At 51.1% G+C, this 9,610-nt stretch overlaps 1 protein-coding gene across 1 annotated transcript in view; it reads left to right on the top strand.

The window, feature by feature from the left end:
- Positions 1-4,712, top strand: part of LOC126230310 (uncharacterized) — a gene marked incomplete at its 3' end in the record, with an annotated part of 72,543 nt that extends 67,831 nt beyond the window's left edge. The window contains exon 2 of the mRNA XM_049942386.1: positions 3,777-4,712. Within this exon, the coding sequence (XP_049798343.1) occupies positions 3,777-4,712 (936 nt within the window). The remainder of the gene's footprint in view (positions 1-3,776) is intronic.
- Positions 4,713-9,610: the final 4,898 nt, after the last annotated feature.

Here is a 9,610-nt window from a genome sequence, read left to right on the forward strand (position 1 = left end):
CGACGTAATGCTGTGTCGGTATGCCTGCCGGCTGTTGTCAATGCCCGACCACCCCTCTTATCAGTCCTTCTTCGCCGATTCTCTCGACCGCCAGTACGGGTTGTATGTGTCTGCCCTGCTGCCCCCCCCCCCCCCCCCCCCGGAGTCCGCTTCCGTCGCCTGCTTCGACGATTGGATTTTGCCCTCCCTACCACCTTCAGAGAGGGTGAGAGGCCGACACCACCTTGGCTCCAGGCTCCGGTTCATATTTATCTCGACCTCAGCTCACTCCCGAAGGAGGGTACTCCGGCTGCAGTGTATTGCTCACGGTTTGTCGAACTTCGTGCTCGACTTGCCGGTCACACCTTTATTTACACCGATGGCTCCAAAACTGACTATGGTGTCGGCTGTGCCTTTGTCGTTGGGGCCGTCACCTTTAAATACCGGCTCCTCGACCAATGTTCCGGCTTTACGGCCGAGCTTTTTGCTATCAATCAGGCCGTTCAGTATGCCCGCCGCCACCGCCATTCATCGTATGTACTCTGCTCTGATTCCCTCAGTGCTCTTCAGAGCCTTGGAGCTCCCTATCCAGTCCATCCCTTGGTTCAACGGATCCAGCAGTCCCTCCATTCTTTCGATGATAATGGTTCTCCTGTCAGCTTTCTGTGGGTTCCCGGACATGTAGGAGTACCTGAGAATGAGGCTGCAGATGCTGCAGCCAAGGCTGCAGTCCTCCTGCCTTGGCCAGCCTCCCATTGTGTCCCATCATCTGACGTTCGTCTGGTTGTTTGTAAGAGGCTTGTGTCGTTGTGGTGGGATGCTTGGTCATCCCTCCAAGGAAACAAGCTACGGCAGTAAAACCGCTCCCAACTGCTTGGACAACCTCCTCCCGACCATCTCGGCGAGAAGAGGTCCTTCTGACCAGGTTGCGGATTGGGCATTGCCGGTTTAGCCACCGCTACCTGCTCTCCGGTGACCCAGCCCCGCAGTGCCCTTGTGGTCAAGCATTAACAGTGCGCCATGTTTTATTGTCGTGTCCCCACTTTAGTCACTCTCGTGTTGTCCTCTCCCTGCCGTCTACTTTACCGGATATTTTAGCTGATGACGCTCGAGCAGCTCCTCGTGTTCTGCGTTTTATAACTTTGACTGGCTTGTCCAAAGACGTCTAACTTTTTACTTATTTTGTCTGCATCTTTGTCAGGACTTTCTGGTGTCCCCCCCCTCCCCTTGAGTTTTACTAGATTCCATGTGCTCTAACAACTGTGACTGGGCGCTAATGACCTCAGTAGTTGAGCGCCCTTAAACCCCACCAAAAAAAAGTTGCTTATCAGTCCGTATCTCTGAAAAACCCGGTGAAGTTAAGGAAACTAGAGGACGAGTGCACTTCTTCATAAAAATCACGACGTGGGTTACGAGCAGCTGTATTTGGGCTGGGAAACGACATGGGAGTTCTGAAGGTTCAGATTATCCAATATCTAGAGAGCTGTACGTAATGTCATAATATGCTCTAAACGTTTCTCGATGGGTAACTTGCTCTGCAGGTGCAAAAGAGGCTTAAAACAACGAACTAGCCACAAAAAACAGCTGTTGGCATGCTCAAATGTAGAGATAATCTTGTAACTCGTGAGGAAATAGCACTGAATCATACAACTGACACCCACAGCAAACAATTTCAATGAATGTGCTACAACGACATTCCTCAACTACTTTGCTGTACTGCATGAAGCCAAATACATACTTCTAACATAACAATTACTTACTGAACATAAAATATTCTGATAAGACCAATGACTGAAAAAACTTCACCGTATCCTAATACCAACCCCTCGGTTACGCCGTTATTAATTCGTTCACCGTCTGTTAAAAGTGAATTCCTCCAGTTTCTGCTATCTCCTGTTTACAGAAAAAAAATAACATATGCAAGTCGATTCTAGTTCTCAACAAGAGGGGCGTGTATTTGAAAAACGCCGGTACTTACGGTGACGGCGAAGTCAGAACTATGTGGAAATGTCTAAAAGATCAGCGTCCTGAACATGCATACTAAGAAAATCTTCGGCTGGAGATTTCACTTAGTTTCGTAGTTACTGACGTAGATATTCCACTTAGTGCTGGAAACATACCTATGAAAACATGAATCATAGGTTTGACGTTTCTTTCTAGAAAATCATCGGTTCCAATGTCGGATTAAATTTCTACCTTTGAGTTCCTAATATCGCTCATACATAATCAACTAGATCGACGTTCTCACCTTTCAGCTTTATCGCTAATGCCCATTATCGTGATTTCGACCGCTTCATTTTAGAGACATGTACTGTGGTTAAATACCTAGCAAAGACTGCCTGGGACATACGGGTGGAGAGAGTTTAGTCGCTGAAGGCGAAAAGTCAGATAGTGTCATAGTGTCGATTTACTACGCTAATCTGTCGCAAACGCCTTACGTGGTGTACCACTGGTCCTCGTTTGCTCGTATTCTCCCCCCCCCCCCCCCAAAACCTCGTTCGCTCGTATTCTCCCCCCCCCCCAAAACCTCGTTCGCTCGTATTCTCCCCCCCCCCAAAACCTCGTTCGCTCGTATTCTCCCCCCCCCAAAACCTCGTTCGCTCGTATTCTCCCCCCCCCAAAACCTCGTTCGCTCGTATTCTCCCCCCCCAAAACCTCGTTCGCTCGTATTCTCCCCCCCCAAAACCTCGTTCGCTCGTATTCTCCCCCCCCAAAACCTCGTTCGCTCGTATTCTCCCCCCCCAAAACCTCGTTCGCTCGTATTCTCCCCCCCCCAAACCTCGTTCGCTCGTATTCTCCCCCCCCCAAACCTCGTTCGCTCGTATTCTCCCCCCCCAAACCTCGTTCGCTCGTATTCTCCCCCCCCAAAACCTCGTTCGCTCGTATTCTCCCCCCCCAAAACCTCGTTCGCTCGTATTCTCCCCCCCCAAAACCTCGTTCGCTCGTATTCTCCCCCCCCAAAACCTCGTTCGCTCGTATTCTCCCCCCCCAAAACCTCGTTCGCTCGTATTCTCCCCCCCCAAAACCTCGTTCGCTCGTATTCTCCCCCCCCAAAACCTCGTTCGCTCGTATTCTCCCCCCCCAAAACCTCGTTCGCTCGTATTCTCCCCCCCCAAAACCTCGTTCGCTCGTATTCTCCCCCCCCCCCAAAACCTCGTTCGCTCGTATTCTCCCCCCCCAAAACCTCGTTCGCTCGTATTCTCCCCCCCCCCCAAAAACCCTCGTTCGCTCGTATTCTGCCGCCCCCCCAAAAACCCTCGTTCGCTCGTATTCTGCCGCCCCCCCAAAAACCCTCGTTCGCTCGTATTCTGCCGCCCCCCCAAAAACCCTCGTTCGCTCGTATTCTGCCGCCCCCCCAAAAACCCTCGTTCGCTCGTATTCTGCCGCCCCCCCAAAAACCCTCGTTCGCTCGTATTCTGCCGCCCCCCCAAAAACCCTCGTTCGCTCGTATTCTGCCGCCCCCCCAAAAACCCTCGTTCGCTCGTATTCTGCCGCCCCCCCAAAAACCCTCGTTCGCTCGTATTCTGCCGCCCCCCCAAAAACCCTCGTTCGCTCGTATTCTGCCGCCCCCCCAAAAACCCTCGTTCGCTCGTATTCTGCCGCCCCCCCAAAAACCCTCGTTCGCTCGTATTCTGCCGCCCCCCCAAAAACCCTCGTTCGCTCGTATTCTGCCGCCCCCCCAAAAACCCTCGTTCGCTCGTATTCTGCCGCCCCCCCAAAAACCCTCGTTCGCTCGTATTCTGCCGCCCCCCCAAAAACCCTCGTTCGCTCGTATTCTGCCGCCCCCTTCCCCCAAGAAACCCTCGTTCGCTCGTATTCTGCCGCCCCCTTCCCCCAAGAAACCCTCGTTCGCTCGTATTCTGCCGCCCCCTTCCCCCAAGAAACCCTCGTTCGCTCGTATTCTGCCGCCCCCTTCCCCCAAGAAACCCTCGTTCGCTCGTATTCTGCCGCCCCCTTCCCCCAAGAAACCCTCGTTCGCTCGTATTCTGCCGCCCCCTTCCCCCAAGAAACCCTCGTTCGCTCGTATTCTGCCGCCCCCTTCCCCCAAGAAACCCTCGTTCGCTCGTATTCTGCCGCCCCCTTCCCCCAAGAAACCCTCGTTCGCTCGTATTCTGCCGCCCCCTTCCCCCAAGAAACCCTCGTTCGCTCGTATTCTGCCGCCCCCTTCCCCCAAGAAACCCTCGTTCGCTCGTATTCTGCCGCCCCCTTCCCCCAAGAAACCCTCGTTCGCTCGTATTCTGCCGCCCCCTTCCCCCAAGAAACCCTCGTTCGCTCGTATTCTGCCGCCCCCTTCCCCCAAGAAACCCTCGTTCGCTCGTATTCTGCCGCCCCCTTCCCCCAAGAAACCCTCGTTCGCTCGTATTCTGCCGCCCCCTTCCCCCAAGAAACCCTCGTTCGCTCGTATTCTGCCGCCCCCTTCCCCCAAGAAACCCTCGTTCGCTCGTATTCTGCCGCCCCCTTCCCCCAAGAAACCCTCGTTCGCTCGTATTCTGCCGCCCCCTTCCCCCAAGAAACCCTCGTTCGCTCGTATTCTGCCGCCCCCTTCCCCCAAGAAACCCTCGTTCGCTCGTATTCCCCCGCCCCCTTCCCCCAAGAAACCTCGTTCGCTCGTATTCCCCCGCCCCCTTCCCCCAAGAAACCTCGTTCGCTCGTATTCCCCCGCCCCCTTCCCCCAAGAAACCTCGTTCGCTCGTATTCCCCCGCCCCCTTCCCCCAAGAAACCTCGTTCGCTCGTACTCCCCTCCCCCCCCAAAAAAAAATCTTCGTTCGTTCGTCCCAGGAAGCTGATCAGTAAGCCTTCCCAGTGCATCTGACAAACAGGTTTTAGATACTGTCTCTGGCTAATCCAGATCCAGATGCAGCTGCCTGCTCTGTTTCAGAGGACGATTCGCAGCCTTCAATGTCCGGGCAATCACAGAGGGTGGGCATATTGGTAGTTGGGAGCTCCAATATTAGGCGCGTAATGGGGCCCTTCAGGGATATGGCGGCTAAGGAGGGGAAGTAATCCAGTGTGCACTCAGTGTGCATTCTGGGTAGAGTCATTCCTGATGTGGAAAGGGTCGTTCTCGATGCCATGAAGAGCACAGGATGCAGCCAGGTGCAGGTGGTGGCATATGTCGGCACTAATGACATGTGTCGCTTTGGATCTGATCAAATTCTCTCTGGATTCCAGCGGCTATCTGATTCGGTGAAGGCTGCCGGTCTTGATTACGAGCTGAAGGCAGAGGTCACCATATGCAGCATCGTTGTCAGAACAGACTGCAGACCTTTGGTGCAGAGCCGAGTGGAGTGTCTGAATCAGAGGCTCATACGGTTTTGCGACCGTGTTGGCTGTAGATTCCCTGACTTGCGCCATAGGGTGGTGGGGTTTCGGGTTCCGCTGAACAGGTCAGGAGTTCACTACACTCAGCTGGCGGTTACACGGGTAGTGGAGGCTGTGTAGTGGACTGGGCGGTTTTTTTAGGTTAGAAGGCCTCAGGAAAGTACGGGGTGGGCTGCAGTCTCAAACAGTGCATGGCAAATACAGGACGTGCTTGGATCAAGGAACAGTCGGAATTGTAGTTGTAAATTGTTGCAGTTGTGCTGGGAAAGTCCCTGAGCTTCAAGCGCTAATAGAAAGCAAAGATGCTGAAATCGATACAGGTACAGAAAGCTGACTAAAGCCTGAAATAAGTTCTGCAGATATTTTTACGAAGTCTCAGACGGTGTTCAGGAAAGATAGATTGCGCAGAATTGGTGATGGAGTGTTTGTGTCTCAGTAGTGATTCATCTTGTAGTGAAGCCGAAGTAGATACTCCGTGCAAATTGGTTGGGTGGAGGTTATACTTACCAGCCGAATTAATAATTGGCTCCTTCTACCGACCCCCAGACTCGGATGATACAGTTGCTGAACAGTTTGGAGAAAATTTGAGTCTCTTGACAAATAAGTACCCCACTCACACGTAGACACGAGCGAACGAGGTTGTGGTCGGGAGGGGGTGGAGGGGGGGGGTACGACACAAGCAAACTAGGTTGCGGGCGGGGCAGCTGGTGTTGTATTATCATGTAATAGGGGAGGGACTGTGGCACCTATAACACGCGAGTTAGGGTGGAAGTCATTAAAGCAAAGACGTTATACGTCGCGGCGAGATCTATTTACGAAATTTCAGTCACCAACTTTCTCTTCCAAACGCGAAAATATTTTGTTCAGCCCAACCTACATAGGTAGGTTTGGCAGCTGAGCTATCCCATCTCGAAGTCACCTTTCGTCAGAATGGTTGTAGTGAGACGTAGATCAAATGCGCGTTGCTCTATCAGGTTTCTGTAAAACGGGTGAGTGACGATAGCAACGAAGTAGCTCCTAATGCAGGATGCACTTCCAACAGGATTGGCTGTATTTTTGCGGAAATATAAGGTGGTCGAAGAACGCATTTCACATCATAAGATAAAGGCCCTGTTGGCGTGCGTGAGAGAAGATCTTGGTTTGCACAAGGCTGGTGTCTATCGTATTCCTTGCAGTTGTGGCATGTCATATATTGGTCAGACAATCAGGACTGTGGAAGACCGGTGTATTGCACATAAGTGTCACACACGCTTAAAACAGCCGAGCAAATCCGCTATTGCAGAACATTGCCTTGACACCAGTCATCCTATGGAATACAACACGGAGATTCTGGCTTGCACGTCCAGCTAATGGGATAGTGTCATTAAGGAAGTTGTTGAAACCAAACTATCAAGCAACCGTAAAAACAGAGATCGTGAATTTTGTCTAAATGCTGCTTGGAATCCGGCTCTGTCTCTCATCAAAACAACAGAGGGAGAGAATTAGGGCTACCTCACATGTTGATAAATAGTTACTATCGATTTTTCTGACGTTGGTTATCTTTGTATGTTGACATTTTCGGTTGCTTGTTCTGTGTGTGTGTGTGGTATCTTCCTTATGTCTCCTCTGTGAACCGACATATTAATTTCCCTTGCACACTACTTACTACTTGCAGTTGTGCCTTAAGAATGGCAGGAAAGGCCCCTGCCGAAATATCGGCGGAGGTCGACTGCGTAACCTGGCGGCAAACCCGTAAATTATTGCAACATTTGATTCGCTGGGAAAAGTTAAGGTCTCACATCGTTCACTCGTATCCCCCCCCCACCACAAACTCGTTTGCTCGTATTCCCTTCCCCCACACGCAAACTCGTTTGCTCATTTCCCCCCCCCACACGCAAACTCGTTTGCTCGTATTCCCCCACCCCCCACCCGCAAACTCGTTTGCTCGTCTTCCCCCCCCCCCACACGCAAACTCGTTTGCTCGTCTTCCCCCCACCCCACACGCAAACTCGTTTGCTCGTCTTCCCCCCACCCCACACGCAAACTCGTTTGCTCGTATTCCCCCCACCCCACACGCAGACTCGTTTGCTCGAATTCCCTCCCCCCCCCCCCGCAAACTCGTTTGCTGAATGCCCCGCCTCCGCCACCCCACAGCCTCGTTTGCTCGAATTCGTTAACGTTAGGCGGGTGATGGAGCCCTTTAGGGAAATAGCGGAAAGGTTGGGGAAGAAGGCCAGTGTTAACTCTGTGTGCTTCCCGGGGGGTCTCATCCCAATTGTGGAGGCGGCCCGGCCGGCGGCGATAGAGAGCACTGCAAATTGTCGCTCATGTCGGCACCAATGACTCCTGCCGGCTGTGTTCAGAGGTGGGGTGGAATCTGAGCTAACTATTTCTAGTATCTTTCCCAGAACCGATCGTGGTCCTCTGGTTTGAAGCCGAGTAGAAGGCTTAAACCAGAGGCGCAGGCGATTCTGCGGAGATCTGGGGTGCAAATTTCTCTACCTCCGCTATCCGGTGGAGAAATGTTTGGTCCCTTGAGTAGGTCTGGCTTTCACTACACGCAGGAAGCGGCTACACGGGTAGTGGACTACGTGTGGAATGCACACGTGGGTTTTCTAGGTTAGAGAATTCCCTCCCTAGGCCCAACAATACGCCTCCTGAGACGCGGCAAGGTAGGAGCAGGCAAAATGCAACAGGGAATAACAATATTAATGTGCTAATAGTAAGCTGCAGGAGCGTTATAGAAAGGTCCCAGGACTGCTCTCATTAATAAACGGTCACAATGCCCACATATTAATAGGGACAGGAAGTTGGCTGAAACCAGATGTAAACAGTAATGAAATTATAAACTCAGATTGGAATGTATACCGCAGAGACAGGCCGGACAGTGAATGGGGAGGCATGTTTATAGCGATAAAAAGTGCAATTTTTTTGTTTTTTCCGTCAGACTACTGACTAGTTTGATGCGGCCCGCCACGAATTCCTTTCCTGTGCTAACCTCTCCATCTCAGAGTAGCACTTGCAACCTACGTCCTCAATTATTTGCTTGACGTATTCCAATCTGTCTTCCTCTACAGTTTTTACCCTCTACAGCTCCCTCTAGTACCATGGAAGTCATTCCCTCATGTCTTAGCAGATGTCCTACCACCCTGTCCCTTCTCCTTGTCAGTGTTTTCCACATATTCCTTTCCTCTCCGATTTGTGTAGAACCTCATTCCTTACATATCAGTCCACCTAATTTTCAACATTCGTCTATAGCACCACATCTCAAATGCTTCGATTCTCTTCTGTTCCGGGTTTCCGGAATTGTATCGAAGGAAATTGACGGAGATCAGAAATGTGAATTAATTTGGGTGAAGGTCACGGTTAAAGAAGGTTCAGACATCGTAATTGGATGTCGCTATAGGCCCCATGGCTCAGCAACTGTTGTGGCTGAGCACCTGAAGGATAATTTGGAAAATATTTTGAGTACATTTCCTCGCAATGTTATAGTTCCGGGTGGAGATTTTAATTTGCCTGATATAGACTGGGAGACCCAAACGTTTATAACGTGTAGGAGGGACAAAGAATCCAGCGAAATTTTTCTAAGTGCTTTATCTGAAAACTACCTTGAGCAGTTAAACAGAGAACCAACTCACGGCGATAACATATTAGACCTTCTGGTGACAAACATACCCGAACTATTTGAAACAGTTAACGCAGAACAGAGAATCAGCGATCATAAAGCGGTTACTGCATCGAAGATTTCAGCCGTAAATAGAAATATCAAAAAAGGTAGGAAATTTTTTCTGTTTAGCAAAAGTGACAAAAAGCAGATTACAGAGTACCTGACGGCTCAACACAAAAGTTTTGTCTCAAGTACAGATAGTGTCGAGGATCAGTGGACAAAGTTCAAAACCATTGTACAATATGCGTTAGATGAGAACGTGCTAAGCGAGATCGTAAGAGATGGAAAAGAGCCACCGTGGTACAACAACAGAGTCCCCCCTGCGGGTCCAGGGTAAGAATAGGCCCGAGGTATTCCTGCCTGTCGTAAGAGGCGACTAAAAGGAGTCCCTCCCCCTCAAGGGGGTAGTTAGCGCCTGCGTCCGGAGACGGACGGTTCCACGACCTCTATTTGCGGTCATTTTGCTTTTTCACTTCTCGTTTCTTCCTTTCTTTGGTTGGTTCCTTTCTTTGCTCTTCTCCACCTCACTGTCTTCCTTACTCTTTCCCCTGCATAATCTCCTTGCCTTCTCATTGCCTTCTTCTCCTTGCCTTCTCATTGCCTTCTTCTCCTTGCCTTCTCTGGTCTCCGCCTCGGCGTTTGAGACACTGTCCTCTCTCTCT

Source organism: Schistocerca nitens, unplaced genomic scaffold (genome assembly GCF_023898315.1).
Source record: "Schistocerca nitens isolate TAMUIC-IGC-003100 unplaced genomic scaffold, iqSchNite1.1 HiC_scaffold_378, whole genome shotgun sequence".
NCBI classification, from domain to species: domain Eukaryota; kingdom Metazoa; phylum Arthropoda; class Insecta; order Orthoptera; family Acrididae; genus Schistocerca; species Schistocerca nitens.